The sequence below is a fragment of the Schistocerca serialis genome, chromosome 3 (assembly GCF_023864345.2).
Source record: "Schistocerca serialis cubense isolate TAMUIC-IGC-003099 chromosome 3, iqSchSeri2.2, whole genome shotgun sequence".
In the NCBI taxonomy this organism is placed as follows: Eukaryota; Metazoa; Arthropoda; class Insecta; order Orthoptera; family Acrididae; genus Schistocerca; species Schistocerca serialis.
In genome coordinates this window covers 338,990,265-339,009,099 of record NC_064640.1, presented here as the reverse complement: position 1 = coordinate 339,009,099, position 18,835 = coordinate 338,990,265, and the positions used below count along the sequence as shown (strand labels likewise).

The window sequence follows — 18,835 nt, the reverse complement described above, 5'->3', positions numbered from 1 at the left end:
GAGGATCCAGACAAAGTGTGTCTCCCAGTGTCCTGTCCTGTTCTATTCTATTCTATCCCATCCTATACACTCTCTTCCTTTCCTTTTCCTCCCTCTGATTGTGTGACAGCAGACACAGTCCCGTAATGTGGACAGCGGAAGATCCTTGGAAACCAGGACAACGTTGATGTACATAGGCCTTACTGCGAAGGGATGGATAGTGTTTTGTAGTCGTGGTGAAGACAAGCTATCTAAGGAGTAAGGCCCTGAAATAAAACCTTGGCAGCTGTCCAGGCTATGAGGTGACAGATCCACCAGGACACTCAGGGGCTGTGGGCTGATAACCCACACAACCAAAAAACACATATCACAGAAACTAAAAGGAGAAACAGCCGAGTGGATCTTAAGGATATGACCTTTGGCCTGAAAAGAAAAACCTGTATTGGTTTATGGAATGTAAGGACGTTGAGAGAGGCAAGGAGGCTAAGACAGGTTAAAAAAGAGATGGAGAACTACTGACTAGATATATTGGGACTAAGTGAAATAAGGTGGCCAGAATCTGGGGAATTCCAAACACCGAATGGTGGAGAGCTGCTGTATGTGGGTCAGACAGTTGAAGACACAATGCATAGGAATGGTGAAGGGCTCTTACTATCAAAGCAGCAAGAAGAGCTCACTGGAGTGGAAACCAGTCTCAGAAAGGATAATAACCGCACGCTTTAAAACAAATGTGTGATATGTCACTGTAATTCAATGCTATGCACCTACTGAAATAGCTAATGGAGAATTAAAAGATGCATTTTATACAGAGCTTAATGGAGTCCTTAGACAAACAAATTCTAGGGACATAAAAATTTTAATGGGTGACTTGAACGCAAAAGTTGGTTCAAAAAATGAAGGGCTTGAACATATCATGGGTGTGCATGGTGCGGGGATCAGGAATGTAAATGGTGAACTGTTGATAGATACGTGCGCTGAACATGACCTAGTCATTGGAGGCACATTGTTTCCACATTGTAGCTGCCATAAGATAACGTGGGTTTCTCCAGACCACGTTAGCAAAAATAAAATAGACCACATAGTCATAAGCCGCAAGTTCCGACACTCTGTTAGATGTCAAAAATAGAAGAGGAGCATACGTTGGAAGTGACCACCACCTAGTTTTGGCAGAATTCAGACTGAAGATAGTGGCAAATAGAACCAAGCTCAATCACAGGTGAAAGAAAATAGATGTGGCAAGATTAAAAGACCAACAGATCAAAGAAACATTTGTCCTTGAACTACAAAACAGATTCCAGGTCCTCTCTGAAGAAAACTTTATGGAAGAGGGAATTGAAACATGTTGGCAAAAAATCAAAGACAGTTATTTAGATGTGGCAGAAAAAAATCTTAGGATTTAAGGCAAATCAAAGAAAGGAATGGATCTCTGATGCTACATGGAATAAAATCAGCCACAGGAAAGAACTAAAACTTATGTTAAATCTTTGTAAGACAAGAACGCAGAAGTGCGTAAGGAATACACAGAGGCGAACAAAAAAGTGAAAATAAGACTATGTTGAGATAAAAGAAAATTGATAGATGAGCAAGAAAAATTAGCAGAAGAGGCAGCAAGACAAAGAAATGTGAAAGAGCTCTACAATATGACCAAACAGTTGTCAATGAAGAACTTTAGACGTGGAGGGCCAGTTACGAACAAGGATGGGGTGATGCTTGCAACTCAACAGACACAGCTACAGAGATGGGGGAGCACTTCAAGGTACTGTTAAATTGTGAAGACAACCAAGAGGAACAGGTAAGAGACATTCCAGAGGAAGTCAAAGAAGATCAAGATACAAATTTGCAGAGTCCCACAATGGACAAAATTAGGATAGCTTTGAAAACACTAAAGAAAACAAAGGCTCCAGGCCTAGACAACAGGGCACTGGAGCTCTTAAAAGCTGATACTGAAAGTACTGTTAAAATGTTCCATCCCTTGCTGAAGCATATTTGGCTTGAAGAGAAATCTCCACAGGAGTGGAAAAATGGTTTGGTGGTAAAGCTCCTGAAAAAGGGAAATTTGTCAGTCTGTAACAATTGGCATGGTATTACATTGTTGTCAGTGCCCAGTAAGGTCCTCACCAGAATTATTTTGAGCAGAACTAAAGAGTCTCTTGGAAAGTGACTGCGTAAAGAACAGGCCAGTTTTAGGGCACAGCACAGTTGTGTTGATCTTATTAACACCCTTAGGATCATTTTAGAACAAAGCAAAGAATTCCAAGCAACCATGTACCTGGCATTCATTGATTTTCAAAAGGCCTTTGATTCTGTGAAACAAAGTGCTCTGGCAGGTGTTGCGGAAGAATGGCACACCACAGAAAATCTTAAACATCATAAAAGATCTATATGATGGCTACAAATGTTGTGTACTCCACAAGGGAAATATGACAGAGGCCATAAAAGTAACAACTGGAGTCCGGCAGGGTTGCATTTAATCACCAACACTTTTTCTACTTGTTCTAGACTCAGTTATGAGAAGAGGAGACGAGGAATCCAGTGGGGGATCCATGAATGTCTGGAGGATTTGGATTTTGCAGATGACATAGTTTTATTAGCTCAAAGGCTGACTGATACGCAAGCTAAATTAAACTTGCTGAAAGAAGAAGTAGAGACTGCTGGCCTCAAGATAAATACAGGCAAAACAAAGGAAATAAGAGTAAATTCAGGGAACACGGAGGTGCCACTGTTAATAGGGGAGCAGCAGGTGGAGACTGTCAACTCATTCCTGTATCTGGGTAGTATAGTGACGGAAGATGGTGGAGCTGGAGATGATGTGAAAAACTGCATTAAAAAGGCAAATGCTGCCTTCATACAATTGTATTCATTATGGAAAAACAGAAATATCATATACAAAACAAAAATCTGTATTTTAATACAAATGTGAAGGCTGTCCTTCTGTATGCCAGTGAAAGCTGGAAAATGGATAAAAAGATAACATCCCAGTTACAAAGCTTCAGAAATAGGTGTCTTCGGTGCATCATGAATATCTGGTGGCCAGAAAAAATATGTAATGAGGAGCTCTGGTGAATAACAAACCAGATACCTATAGAAGACCAGAGACGAGAGAGAAAGTTGAGTTGGTTGGGGCACACCTTGAGAAAACCAGATGGAGCCATCAGGAAAAAAATATTGGAATGGAATCCCCAGGGAACAAGGAAGAGAGGAAGACCTAGGGGCACATGGAAGAGGACAGTGGAAGGGGAAGCAAAAAGAGTTAGCAAGACCTGCGCAGAATTGAGGCAAATGTCCAAAGACAGAGATGGATGGCGAATTCTCCTGGATGCCCTATGCCCCCATAGGGGCCAAAGAAATTAAGTCAAGTCAAGTCAAGTCAAGTAAGTATGACACATCAATGTGTTGATATCAAGTTCTAGTAAAAATTATTACAGATGGTGATGCATGGTGTTACAGTCATGAGAGCTACTGCAATAATTACAGGTTGCAATGTGGGTATGAGATAACTGGTTCTTCACCATGACAATACTCCAAATTGCAAAGTGTTGTGTATCAACTGTTTTTTTGGCCAAAATACAAAATGATAATGACTTTATGTGACAAGATAAAGTTGTGTATTGATCTGTAATCTGTATCTGTAATGAGTTATAGCTAAAAGTGAGCCTCTGTGGGTGGAATAACCGGTACTGTACCGCTCAGAAATGGCAGGAATCTGGGTTCAAATTCCAGTTCAGCACACCATTTTTACTTGTCTCATACAATCATCACAGCTAATATTGTAAATGGAGTCATCATTTCTTCCTTGTGCCTTTGTCCCACGTATCAACATAGGGTCAGCATGGTCATTAACAGATTTGGCATGGTTAATTTAAGTGTTGGCTGGATGGCCTTCCCGTCACCACACTATTATGCCCCCCCCCCCCCCCCCACCGCCAGAATGGAATATGGGCACCGAAACTGCATGCATGTATTGTTATTAATGTGAAAGTGAGTAAAAGTTCTCTATATGTTTGCAAATCACATGATTGATGTGGGACTTGGGTACCAGCCCAGTATTCACTTAATGGGATGTGAGAAACCAAAAATGGCTCTGAGCACTATGGGACTTAACTTCTGAGGTCATCAGTCCCCTAGAACTCAGAACTACTTAAACCTAACTAACCTAAGGACATCACACACGTCCATGCCCGAGGCAGGATTCGAACCTGCGAGCGTGGCGGTCGCGCGGTTCCAAACTGAAGCACCTAGAACCGCTCGGCCACAACGGCCGGCTGTGAGAAACCATCTACAATCCATATTCAGGCTGGCCAGCACACCGACCTTCACAGTTAATGTGCCAGGCAGATCCGGGCCCGATGCACCTCCCCAACCTGTAAGCAGCATGTTAACACACATGGCTCCTGAGGTGGGTAAATATTCTGCACTGAGTAACATAATTAAGTCTTAAAACTAAGATAGTTTCACACCCATCCTATTCACTGGGTCTGTGTGACTTCATCTTATAATTTAGATTAAAAGAGAATCCAAGCCTTTTCAGGATAAAGAAAAATGTGAAACGAAAATCACCAAAAATGTGAAATCATTTTTATGAAAACAAGCACTCTGAACTAAATGAAACTTCTAGACAGATCGTGATTGCTCAACTGATTCAAAACAGTGTGTAACGAAGTCATCCTGTCAACCTCTACATGGAAGGCAAAAGAAGGTAATGTCCACAAAGCTGCCCCTTTATGTCTTGAAAGCATATTTGAGGTCTTGCCCATTGCTGAGAACGTATCTAATCCAGCATCAGACTCCTCTCTTGTTAGAACCAAAGCCAATCTCGCTGAAAGGTCTGGAGAAGTGCAGAATTTAGGTATGGTAGTCAGTGGGAGCTCCAATGTTGGGTGGATGATGGAAGGCCCTTGGAGAAACAGTGCACAAGTTGGGAAAGAAAGCCAGTGTCAGCTAAGTGCGTTTTCTGAGGCTCTCATCTGAGATATGGAAGAGGTCCCACCAGTAGCCACTGAGCACACTGGGTGCAGCTAGCTGCAAATTGTTCATCACTGATGCCTGCCTTCTACATTCAGGGAGAATCTCTGATTTCTGTTGGCAGCTGACTGAATTGTCATTCCCAAAATCAGTTGTGGTCATCTTCCTTACAACAAATAAAATATCTGAAAACAAAGGCTCATGTGATTTTAGAAGAATTACTGTATGACTGAGAAATAGTGCATTGCAATCATATGATCAGTCGATAAGTTCCAACCCCATTAATATAGCAGTCCATTCACTGTTGTGACATTTGATTATTATGTATGCCAACTGATAATCCTAAAGAAATCAGTAAGACATCTTACGAAAAGGGCACTGAAGCTTCAGGGCACAAAGTCACTGTTACACGCAAAAACAATGATGCTATCTGCTTTTCACAAAATCCATTCAAGGAACATAATAGGTGCTGGTTGAACCCATGTAGAGTTGTAGAATTACTGCAGGTTACTGTAAACTACCGTAAGTAAGTGAAGACTACAGTAATTTCCCTAGTTACCTTGGTCAGTTAAGCTCATAACTGCATTTCCTGTATGTTAGGTGTGTTGTGTATCTAAGGGGCATTACCTCATTTTCATTGCTCTGTTTGTGTATGAGATCAGTGTCTTCAGTGTCTTACTAGGTTCCCCCAGAAACCGGAAGTGGTGAACTGCTTAGAAACGGGATAAGGATATACAAGGGTTGCCCAGAACGTAATACACCACATTCTTTTTCTCAGCCAAAAACAATGCTACAAGTGTGAAACGTAACATATGTATTATTTGAAGTCTCCTGAGTGAGCGTGCCAAGTTTCCGTCACCTCCGACAGATAGTGTAGCTGCAGGACAGTTTCAAAATGTCATCTACATCTACATCTACATTGATACTCCGCAAGCCACCCAACGGTGTGTGGCGGAGGGCACTTTACGTGCCACTGTCATTACCTCCCTTTCCTGTTCCAGTCGCGTATGGTTGATGTACCTTACAAGCAATGTGCCGTTATTGAATTTCTCAGTGCAGAGAAAGAAACTGTGGGAAATATTTACAAACACTTGTGCTAAGTTTATGGAGCATCTGCTGTCGACAGAAGCACAGTTAGTCACTGGGCATGGAGGATGAGGTCATCAGAAGGCAGTTCAGTGGAGCTCCTACAATTTGCAGCGGTTGGGGAGGCCATCCATGGCTGTCACACCTGACGTGTTGCAGCGAGCTGATATAGTCATTTGCAAGGACAGACACATTAGGACTCGGCAGTTGGTGCTACACCTGTCAATTAGCAAAGAAAGTGTGGATGCCATTATCTGCCATCAGGACAAGGACTGATACTGACAGGGCAGTCATGCCCTTGTTTCACACTGGAGGAAGGATATAAAATGAGATGGAGATTATGTGGAAAAATAGGGTGTGTAGATAAAACACCACTCTTGTGTGTGTGTAATTCTCATTATGTTCCATAAAGAATTGCTGAAGAAGGAAAAATTCAGAGCATTAATTTCTGGGCAACCCTCATATAAACGGCTACATAAACTATGGAACATTTTTGTTCTATATAGTTATCCTCCCATCTGGTGCTTAAAAATAAGCAGTATTTATAGCGAGCTTCAAATTTTCAATGTTTAATTCAGGTTTTACTCAAAAGTTATTGTTGGTTTGTAACGTGAAACAGAAGGATGTTGTAGCAAAAATCAAGAAAAGCAATACAGTTATATTATGTAGCTCTAGAAAAAAACATTTCCTTAAAACCATATCAAACTTCGCTCCAATACTTCATTGAACTTACATAAAACATTCTATTGTTATTCATAAACAACTTTCACACTTATCAATAATAACAGGAAACTGTTGCCTTTGATCATGATGAAGAATGTTCTATTGGGTACGGAATAACCAAAATAATTATATAGATTTGTACGCGTAAACTGTACTTGCGTTGAAAGTACTCAATATTGCTTTGGTTATATAAAAGAGCAAAAGTTATGTGGTCCACTAATTTTTATTACTTATAAAATGCAATTTATATTTTTAACAACATAAAATATACAATGGACTAACACCCAAGTGCATGCTGTTCTAATAATGTGCAAAACACACAAAAGGCAGAGAGAAGTCATCAGCTTCCGGTTTCCCTCTCATACACTCACTTATGTTTCTTTCCTTCCAACACTACCCATAATCCTATCATTTACTACATCATTTATGTACTGTTTTGGTAGAGTGAAACTCTATATCCAAGTCATCGCAGCAGTAATGAACAAAGGAAAAATCCAACATCAGTGAAGATCGTAGATACCATAGAAATGAAAGATGTCACCAAAGCAGAATTAAGATTAAAAGATGGAACACTGTGTAAAAATAATTATGACCCAACGGGATGCAAATGGTTGCTCGTCATCCCAGTTCATTTACATACTGAAGTATTTTCATGACACTCCAATGTCAAGTCATCGGGTAGTTTCAAAGACCTTTGATATAATCAAAAGCAGATATCATTTGCCAAGTCTCAATTGAACTGTAAGACTTTTGTAAGCCACTGTAGGGAACTGCCAACAATGGAAGCCCATGCCTTAGTATTCCCAGGACATCTCGTACCAATTCCTCCTACAGTTGCTCCACTTCATTACACTGGAATTTCCTTTTTTGGGAGGTTAATCGAGTCAACAAATGGGAATAAATGGATAACAGGTTCACTGACTACTTCATGCACTACACAATCATCAAGGCTATAGGAACTGTCAAAGTTCTGTAAATCATGTGGTTTCTTGTGGAAGATATACTTTTGAATTAAAGTTCATTAATCATAGAAAAGTTTTTTAGTCAAGATTGGTGTCAGGAGTAATTTCATAATGCAACATCATCCACAGGATGACATCTACCTACCAGCAGCAGACAAATGTCATCACACAATGTTTTAATAAGATGTTCACAAATGTGCTCTCAATATACATAGACACTGAACAGAGACTCAAATACAATTCTGTCTGTCACAATATTCAGATACAACACAGGAAACAAAGACACTATGGGTTTTGCGCCATTTTTCCTGATCTATGGGTGAGAGGATGAAACAACAATGGATACTTTGTTCCCCCTTCAAACTGAGGATGCTTAAGATGAGTATAACAAATGAGGCAAGATAGCTGGCATGTGTATGGACAGACCTTTGCAACCTAGGCTACGGACCACAGACAGTATTATTCGCAACTGCCACATACCTTAAAGTAGCTGGTGGAGTCAGATGTAGATTCTGTTGTTCCACAACAGTAATCTTCTGGTGAAGTAATTGATGATCAATCAATTGAGGAACTAGAGAGATGGTGATAAGGAATTAACAGTTACCTTAGTAAAAGTTCAAGGTCAATTTTAGGGTAGCCACTGCTATGATTCCTCACACCTTTTGTTCTCACTTATCTATTTTCTTCATTTTTCTTAAACATTTGTCCTCCTTATAAGGGAAGAGGACAAGAGAGGGTGGAGACAGTATCGTTGGCTTAGTCAGTGTCTGATTGTTCTTGTCTCCTGTAATTTGTGATATAGTGCTACTGCATTTACCATCCATAAATTGTGGGATATACTCTAATGTTGAAATCTGTCATTTTGTAACTATATTTGCTAAACATTTACTGATGGCTTTGAAACTGTGTAAGTAGGTTTAGTTTATAAAATACAATTTCAAAACTGTGATAAAGGATGTAAAAACTTTAGATGGGCGAATGACCCAAAACCTCAACTTAAGGTATCTGCTGAGTGACATTAATTTCTTGAGGCATTTTTCTTCCTTCCATCAGCAGAAAACCAATGTGTACTGCATGGTACATTTTATTAACAGTTGACTGAGACTCGTCAGGATGGTCACTGAATTATTCATGTATCAGAATTGAAACCACATCCATCTCTCATCAGTTTTCTGCTGCATTTTGATGTCACATGCCTTGCCCTACCTCTTTGACCCTATTAACTAAGTTAACCGTATAAGAGGCAGTCAAATAAAAATAGAACAGATTGGAAAAATGTAAGTAGCTGCTTATTACTTCAAAATTTTTTTCCATAACTGTTAAAAAATTTATTCTACTGTGTGATAAGACGATCAATGCCTTCATGGCAAAATGTTTGTGGTTGCCTATGGAACCATGATTGTACCCATGTGGGCCAACATGTTGCTAAGGTTGTCTCCACTACATTCCAGAAGTTTTGCTGAGAAGCCCTTACATATCCCCACACAACCCCCAGCTCTCCCCATGTGATTTCCATATTTTTGGGTCCCTGAAGAAAGACATTTGTGGCCATCGATCTGCTTTGAGCAAAGAGGTGCATGCCTGGGTACAATCACAGTACTGTACACAACTGCAACATTTTTCAATTAAGGCATTGACCATCCTAACTCAAAGTGAGTCAAATACATTATGTTATGGTGATTATGTCTGAAATAAACAGTTTACTTACTTTATTCCATCTGTCTTATTTTCACTTGGGTACCCCTCATAATACCAGCAATGTACCTAAATGACAATGTCTTCCACATACAATTATTACAAATGTTTATTATTATGCAGAAACCAGCTGTGGCCTAAGTGCCAACTAGAAAACAAATATAATGTGTGCCTAACCACTCATTCATTTGAATTTCCCCACAGACTATTTACACTATGTGATCAAAAGTATCCAGACACCTCAAAAACATAATTTTTCATATTAGGTGCATTGTGCTGCCCACCTATTGCCAGGTACTCCATATCAACAACCTCAGTAGTCATTAAACATTGTGAGAGAGCAGAATGGGGCTCTTTGTGGAACTCATGGACTTCGAATATGGTCAGGTGATTGGGTGTCACTAGTGTCATACATCTGCACGCAAGATTTCCACACCCCTAAACACTGTTCCCAATGTGATAAGGAAGTGGAAACATGAAGGGACACTTACAGCACAAAAGCGTACTGGCCGACCTTGTCTGTTGACTGACAGAGACAACTGACAGTTGAGGAGAGTCATAATGTGTAATAGGCAGCCATCTATCTAGACCATCACAAAGGAATTCCAAACTGCATCAGAATCCACTTCAAGTGCTATGACAGTTAGGCACGCGGTGAGAAAACCTGGATTTCACAGTCGAGCGGCTGCTCATAAGCCACACATCATGCCGGTAAATGCCAAACGACGCCTCGCTTGGTGTAAGGAGCGTAAACATTTCACGATTGAACAGCGGAAAAACATTGTGTCAAGTGACGAATCACGGTACACAATGTAGCGATCCGATGGCAGGGTGTGGGTATGGTGAATGCCCGGTGAACGTCATCTGCCAGCGTGTGTAGTGCCAACAGTATATTCGGAGACGGTGGTGTTAAGGTGTAGTCGTGTTTTTCATGGAGAGGGCTTGCACCCCTAGTTGTTTTGCAGCACAGACCTACATTGATATTTTAAGCACCTTCTTGCTTCCCACTGTTGAAGAGCTATTCCAGGGTGGTGATTGCATCTTTCAACACGATCGAGCACCTGTTCATAATGCACAGCCTTGTGGCGGAGTGGTTACACGACAATAACATCCCTGTAATGGACTGGCCTGCACGTAGTCCTGACCTGAATCCTATAGAACACCTTTCAGATGTTTTGGAATGCCGACTTCATGTCAGGCCTCACTGACCAACATCAATACCTTAGTGCAGCACTTCGCGAAGAATTGGCTGTCATTCCCCAAGAAACCTTCCAGCACCTGACTGAATGTATGCCTGTGAGAGTGGAAGCTGTCATCAAGGCTAAGGGTGGGCCAACACCATATTGAATTCCAACATTACCAATGGAGGGTGCCACAAACTTTAAAGTTGTTTTCAGCCAGGTGTCCGGATACTCTTGATAGCATAGTGTATATGTAGTTTCATTCAATATACTGAGGCAGATTTCCCCTTCCTCTTACTTTGCTTAGTGTAGCTTGTCAAGTGTGTACCTCTGCCATGTAGATGGCTGTAAGGAGTGCTTGTTTAGTGTTGTATTTTTTTGGATCACTAAGAAAATTAAAGGGTACAAGAAGAGTGAACATCAATGCCAACGAGACCTTCTTTCAAAGAGCACCAATAGGGCCAGTCTTTAAAATCTTCATCCTACATAAAAGTCACTATAATCAGCACATGCTTTTCCTTCATTAGACTGCAAAGAGATAGGGCTTAACCTAGTATATTGAGGCACAGACTGGCAAATATGCATTTGCTGGTACTGTATCTCCGCACTTCCTGGCAAAATACTCATGTGGTAAACTTTTTACATGAACGGGCTACATCTGAATTGTGCCTTACCAGATCACCATGTATCAGTGACATCTGGTGAAGAAGTGAGTGGGGGAGGAGGGAATGGGGGAGGGAATGTATACTTAAACATACCCAGACTTAAAATACACACACACACACACACACACACACACACACACACACACACACACAGAGAGAGAGAGAGAGAGAGAGAGAGAGAGAGAGAGAGAGAGAGAGAGAGAGAGGTGGGGTAGGTAGGAGAGAAGGAGAGGGGGAGAGGGGTGGGATAGGGAGCCACTACTGTTCATAAAAATAATTTCAATTAAATTTCTTCTAACCTTAGATATTTAACACAGTCTTACCTGACATTATAAGCACAGTGATGTAAATGGTCAGACATATTTCCTGAGTTTGTGTGAACCCAGCCCTCAATAGGGCTGAATGCAGTACTGAATACCCATTTCTGAAATTAATAAAGAAAAAATACCACTATTCAGTAAATACTTACACATATAGGTTTTTTGCACACATTACAGATGCTACTAACTATAAAGAAACAATACATTGAAAGGTAACAAAGCATATACCATAAAGTTTGAGAAACCAAACAGAAGTAGAATATTTTTCCAACTGATGTCTATAATTTTCCCATGGTTCAAAAGAATAATTAACAAAAAAAGGTGAGTTACAGTAATTAACTTCTTTTTCATGTGCCTAGCCATTTCCTAGCCCATCCTCTATACAAAAATTGCTTTCCTTTATTCATTCTGTTGTTTTCTATCATCATATTAATATGAGGGCTATTTACTTTTCAACCTGTTATAGTGCCAGAAATTAAATCACATGTGTGTATCAGAATGGGTATATAAACAGAAAACGGACATACCAGTTTTTCTGCACTCTTTGCAAAAAACTCTGCTAACTTTTGATAGAAATATTATCACAGTGCCTGGCATGTCCTCATTTGATGTGAAATGTCATATGCTCAATTACATCTTTATCTCAGTAAAAAGGTGGAAGCCACATATCAAATACAGACTGTAAAGAAGGTAATCCACCACATCCCATTCCATTCACTGAAGTATTATTAGTTACTTAGTTGATGCTGTAGCACGTAGTCAAATACTGTTGTGGTACCTTTATTTGTTTTCAATGGATGCATGTAGTCTTAGGAACAACTCAGTATACAGTTACTTCATACAGTTGTCAATGGAATTACATTCTTTGGCTTACACAAATAAGGAACTACAGGACACTGTACCAATGTGGTTTGACAGACACAAAGGTGCTCATCTTTTACAGATGGGGTATTAAAGCTAGAACACCACAAAGACATATGTCCCAGTCACCAATACAATATGCCCACCAATGGCTGATACTGACCACGACTCAAGAGGTGCTACAGATTGTAGTGAACCATCATCAACAGGTGCATGTGTGGCATGTCATGTGGGTCAAGCCATTTGCAGCAACGAAGCCAGACAGGCAGTATGATTCAATCTAGTGCAGTCTGCTTTTGAGCTACTACCAATCATGCCACTCTGCTTATTGGATTTTGTCTGCATTGTACTTAGACTTTCTTGTTCTCATTATTGTCTTTCATTTAGTGTTCTGCTCTGAATTACATCTACACATCAAGGGCTGACAGAAAAACTATGATGGCTATTTATAAATGAGTATATGTTTAGCAACTTTGATAAGGTGACAGATTTGCTGCAGTATGGTTTTCACTTCCAAAACTGTCTTCTGCCTACCAGTGTTTTGAAACCATTTCCATGCACTCAACAGTTGTGGTTGTTTGTAGGCAAACCTAAATTTATACAGACAGATTTATAGTAGAAACATATCCCAATGTGTCAACCACTTTCAACCCATCAACATGTACAAAAGAACAGCAGTTTCTTTTCAGTTGCCACTTTATAGTGAACACTATGTTGGGATATATTGAGTTCATATTTTGCACAAACTGTTATTTGTGTCTTTAGTGCAGCCAAAATGCAATTGCATATCTATATAGTGAAAGGTAAATAAAACAGCAGACTTCCATATAGCTGATTTCAATACTTCCTTTCAATTAACAGTATTATTATTATTATTATTATTATTAGTAGTAGTAGTAGTAGTAGTAGTTGTTGTTGTTGTTGTTGTTGCTATCAGTGTCGTCACCATCAGTAGTTTGATGCAATTCTCCAACATTGTGTATTCTGTGCTATTATCTTCATATTCACATAAATATTGCAAACAACAGCCACCTTAACCTGTTTCCTTTAGATAAACCTTGGCTTCCCTCTACAATTTTTATCCCTCACACTTCCCTCCATAATAAAATTTGCTATTCTTTGATGTCTCAGGATGTATTCTATCAACTGATTCTGTCTTTTACTCAAGTTGTGTCCTAAAGTTCTTTTTCTCCCCAATCTGAATCTGTGCCTCTTCATTAGTTATTAAATCTACCCATACTACATGCAGTATTCTTCTGTAACACAACATTTGTAAAATGTCTGTTCTCTTCTGATCTACACTGCTTGTCACCCATGTTTCACTTACATAATCCACCAACCCAATTATGGGATCTAACATTCTGAGCCATACAAAATCAGTTTCCCTCCCCCCCCTGTTGAGAACATCCTTCTGAATAATTCCCGACCTAAGATCCAAATGGGGGACTCTTTCTGCTCTGTAATATTTTCCTAGAGAAGATGTCATCATCATTACAGCAAGCTCCATGCCATCAGGAAATATTTAACAGCTATATTTTCACTAGTTTTCAGCTGCTTGCAGTACCAACATAACAGAGTAATGTTGCTTCATGTCAAAAGGCCATGTCAGTTACTCATCCAGACTGTTGTTCCTGCTACTACTGAATATGCTACTGGCCCTCTTCATGAGCTATATGTCAGCTAGACCTCTCCACAGATACCTCTCCAATGTGGTTGCACCTATGGTGTGGCTATCTGTATTGTTGAGTCATGCAAGCCATCCCACTGTGTTAAGGCCCATGGTCCATGGTTCAAGGAGGGTTTAATTAGTACACGCACTTTCTGTTTTTTGAGAAGTCACTTAAAAGATGTCTTGAGAACAGCCTGCTTGCTTAATTTCTGTTTGAAGTTTTCTCTGTTTTACAACTGATACAAATGTTGATCCTATCAACAATTTCTCGACTCTGTCCTTGCTTAACATTTTGACTGTTAATCCCATCAGCTGACAGGATGTGAAAATTTTGGTAAACTGATGATCCTGCCATTTGGCAAGATATGATTTCTCCAAATTTTAAATATGAAATCACATATGCAGATGACATCATCAGTCTTCACTCTGTAGTTTCTAAAACAGCTGATAAATGGCAGAAATGCTGTGCCTAAAGAAGCTGGTAGATTGCGTTTGTTGTATGCAAACAAGCTGGTGGAGAATGGTAGTTGTTCATTCAGTATATAAAGAAATGAATGATGAAGCTTCATGTTTTCTTACCAACAACAAAATTCTGTGTGAATTGGAGGAAGATTTTATAGAAAATTACAGTGAGAATGACAATACCAATGATTCAAATGATCTTGATATTAAGCAAAGAACTGTGCCAAACTTAAAATGACTATTTCTACTTTTAATTTCGTAAAACATTTGTTGAAACACTTGTTCATATTACTTTCTGATGTCTCGTCATTTCTGAACTGTGATACAGTTTCTTTAAAAATTTGTCGAAGGATCAGAAAATACAGAAAGTAATTCCGCGACGAACGTAGAACCACAAAACATCAGTTCAGACAATCTTGAAAGGAGGATAAGACAATGGAATGCACAACAAAAAATTATACTGATTCTAAAGAAAGATGGACTGATACAGACTCCTTAATGAATATAGACATATTTAGTGCAGGTGACAGCGTCAGATTTGTGTGAACTGGATGTAGATAGTTCTGTTAATCATTTTTTTTTTCCATGTTTAATGGACAATGGCTTTCTTGCTCATTTCAAAGAGCAGACTAATCTTTATTCTAGACAGGAGATAAGGAAACTGACTGTGCAAGCCAGTTCACTTCTTCATGTATAATATCTGGTTGGGACCCTCCAATGGGGGTGGGGAATCTTGGCTATAATTTTCCAGGCCAGCATCAGCCAAAACCCCCTTAAGTAAGATCAGTGAAACCAAGGTTCTTGTCTCTCTTGCCCAAATTTATTCAGCAGAAACAGATTCCTCCAGATCATGTCAAACTTTCACCTGAATGATAATTCAATGGAAAACAAGCAACGTGAACCAGGATATGACCTACTACAAAAGGTATATCCTCTAATTGAAACTATTTATTTAGTGTTTCAGCATGTGTATCTGCCCACCAAAACATATCAGTCAATGAAGGTGTGTGTAAATATAGGGCAGAATTTATTTCAAGCAGCACTTGCCATAAAATCAGGCAAATATCACAAGAAATTATGCATGGTGTCAGTCAGATTTTGGTTATATATGGAGTTTTGACATTTTTTGTGGCCAAAGTAATGTTGCAGCTGACACTGTGAAAAGACTACTTGACACCTAATTGGGTAAGGGGCTTACATTATTTACCAACAAAGCCCTAGTCTCGTGAGAGAGCGGGGAGTAGACAGGTCTTATTGGAACTGTAAGAATAGGAAGAGATTGCTTTAGACTTTGAAATCATCTGGCGTACAAAGACAGGAACAGATGTACCAGCGGAATAGGAATCTTATAGAAGTATGCTGGAAAGACAAAAGATATGTATTCATGCTAACTACTAGGCACTGAGTGGAAATAGTAAGTTATGAAGACAGAAGACGAAAACCAAAATATAAAAACAGTTGGGGTTGATCTGTATGATCACAAGGCATTGTTTGGGGGCTTCTGAGCACAGAATAGCGAAATGGTGCAAGAAAATTGCATTACAGCAAAGCATTTCCTGGAGGGAAAAAGGAAGTCCACCTTCACCAGATAAAATCGGAATTCAGAGGATGTGCAAAGTATGTTCAGACAAAGGCTGCAAGAAAATACTCTACATGCCAGAGCAGTTGATACAAAATCACCATGTGCAAAGGTCCTCGTTTCACAGTGTATCACAAAAGAAAAAATACATTGTGAAAAAAATTTAACAACTTATAATTATGATTTTAAGATGTAAGTTTTCAATTATTTAATGTATAATAGTAGAATATTATAACCAGGATGGCAATCAAAAATTATCTTCACTTTGATAAACATTTATATATTTTGCAAAACCCAATATTCATTACAAAATACAAAAAAACTAAATGTTCAAAGAAACTGGACATATGTTAGAAGAAGTAGTTCCAGCCTTTCATAAAAGGTTAGTATCACAGTTAAATGTTTGCTAGTCTTCTTAATAAAAAATATTAAAGAACCACAAAAATGGTCAGCATTCTAAGAAGTGGCAAGATTTATGTGGATGGCAGTCAAAGTGTTAATGTGGCATGTTTCCAACCTAAAGACAATATGGGCATAAAGATGTGGAACAAAAACTTTTATTTATTTTTGTTACTTTTCTGTCTGTTATATAGGTTTATCACTTGGTCACAATACAGTTATTGCAGTGTAGTGAACACTTTCTCTCTCTCTCTCTCTCTCTCTCTCTCTCTCTCTCTCAGAGAGGGGTGAGGGGGGCAGGGGTGGAGGGTGAGAGGGGGATAGAAGTTTGGAAGAAAGTAATAGAAGTTCTAAGTTTGGTCCTATTGATAAAACCCTCAAACATTTTTACATTTCAATATTATTCACATTGTTCTCTACTTGTAATTTACTTCTTTACTTCCCAACTCTCATCAGTAGCAATAGTTTTAACATTAAACTTGAACAAGGAATACTAACACCTCACTTACTTCAGTAAATAGAAAAGCAGGTTACGCATCCCAATGTTTACAATTCACAACAGACTACTTGTAAGGTGCACTTAAAACATTCAGTGAAAAATATCGAAAACAAAAAACATAGAAGATATGAAAAATATACATTTTTGCATACAGAGTAATCTCCATTGCTGTTAAAAACTGTCAGTGAAGGCATCATTTGGAATCAGTCAAAGCATTGGTGTCAAACTCTGTCAACATCTGTCAAATTGTGATGCAGACAGTTGTGAACCTCGCTGGCACTCTACACTACACCAGTGATCATGGCTTGAGGCAAAAATGGATTTCTGGCACACATGTCAATAAATCTACAGGAGTGTATTTGTGTCACATGAATTTGGAACAGCTATTCCACTTACTCAAATCTCTGAATGATGCTGATAACAATGTCCTCATTAATCCACAGTTTGTCATTTCAGTCTTATTGACAGTCACTAATTTTGTGCCAGCATCTGTTAACACATAAATCATATTGTCGTTTCTCTTCTTGACAACTGACTAAAATGTGAAGCATGCCAACAATTTCCTTTCTGCCCTGAAAACATTCAGAGCAGACAAACATGAATTCTGATGTTGGCTTCTGTTTCATGCATTTGCACCAACATTGCATGCCATTTCTGCAATTTTAATAAAAGTATGTTTATGCATTGCTCCATTACACTGTGACAATTCTTCACCCTTACTACATTTTACTGGCTGCAACAGGCAAATCTGCTTCACATTTGTGTGTTCAGCATTACATGAGGCTTTGACACAACTCTTCATGCACATTTACATGCATTTTGAAAACATATATTGGTTCATTCATCGAACCATTTACACGTATGAACTGTAACTCACCACAATTTACAAAACACACATAAAAATGGTATAAAAGGCCAAAACTACAACAAACAACATTTATGTCTAGTACCATTTAGTGTAACATGTAGTTTCACTGACAACTGCCATTTCTGTAAATAGCTGGAAGTATAAAGTTAACAGTACCTAATTTGTACCAAATCAATGCAAAAACTCCATAATGACAAGTTTTTGAAAGTTTATCGGTGCTCAAATCCACTTTGAATGAGACTGACTAAAATTTTAAGTTTTATTTGACTTTATACTAATGAGTGTCATTATGAAAAAACAGAATTAATATTCACATAAATAATTACATTTTACAAAAGACAAAATTTTTATAGCAACTTTTCATTAGAGTTTAAGACCTATTGATGGCCAAGACTTACCTGAAATCACTTTCTCTGAACTCTGGAGTGATTTAAAAAACACGTAAGACGAGAAACCCAGAGTATGACCTGAACTAAGATTCCTCTAGTTACAGGCAGAGACCTTAGCATGAGGTTTGTCAGTTTTCTCCTAATAATTTAAAAGTGAGTGACAGAAGTAAAATGGCTTTGAAATTCAGAAGTTTTTCCTGTTTCCATATCTGAACAATGGAATGATAAGACCCCTTGGCCAATCTTCAAAGAATTTCTCACACTTTTCAGATGGCAGAAAATACTTTATTCATTCATTTAACAGCAGTGGGAATGAAGTTTCTTACGACATCATTGTACAAAATTTTCTCCACCTGTTTGTCACTTAACACAGAATTAAAGTTTTAGATAACATTTCACTGATATTTATCACTAGTTATCACACGTAGGGGTTCTTTTCCTTCCTCTCTTTAGTTTAGTCTTTTAGCATTGCTATCTCTATCTTTGGACTATCATTAATATTTTTTACCATATTTGCCATACAAAACATAGTGTTT

At 38.8% G+C, this 18,835-nt stretch overlaps 1 protein-coding gene across 2 annotated transcripts in view; it reads right to left on the bottom strand.

The window, feature by feature from the left end:
• LOC126470150 (F-box only protein 30-like) overlaps positions 1–18,835 on the bottom strand; it is an 85,655-nt gene that overhangs the window by 13,150 nt on the left and 53,670 nt on the right. For both annotated transcript variants that reach the window (XM_050097763.1, XM_050097765.1), the window contains exon 7: positions 11,577–11,677. In XM_050097763.1, coding sequence (XP_049953720.1) covers positions 11,577–11,677 — 101 coding nt within the window. The remainder of the gene's footprint in view (positions 1–11,576; positions 11,678–18,835) is intronic.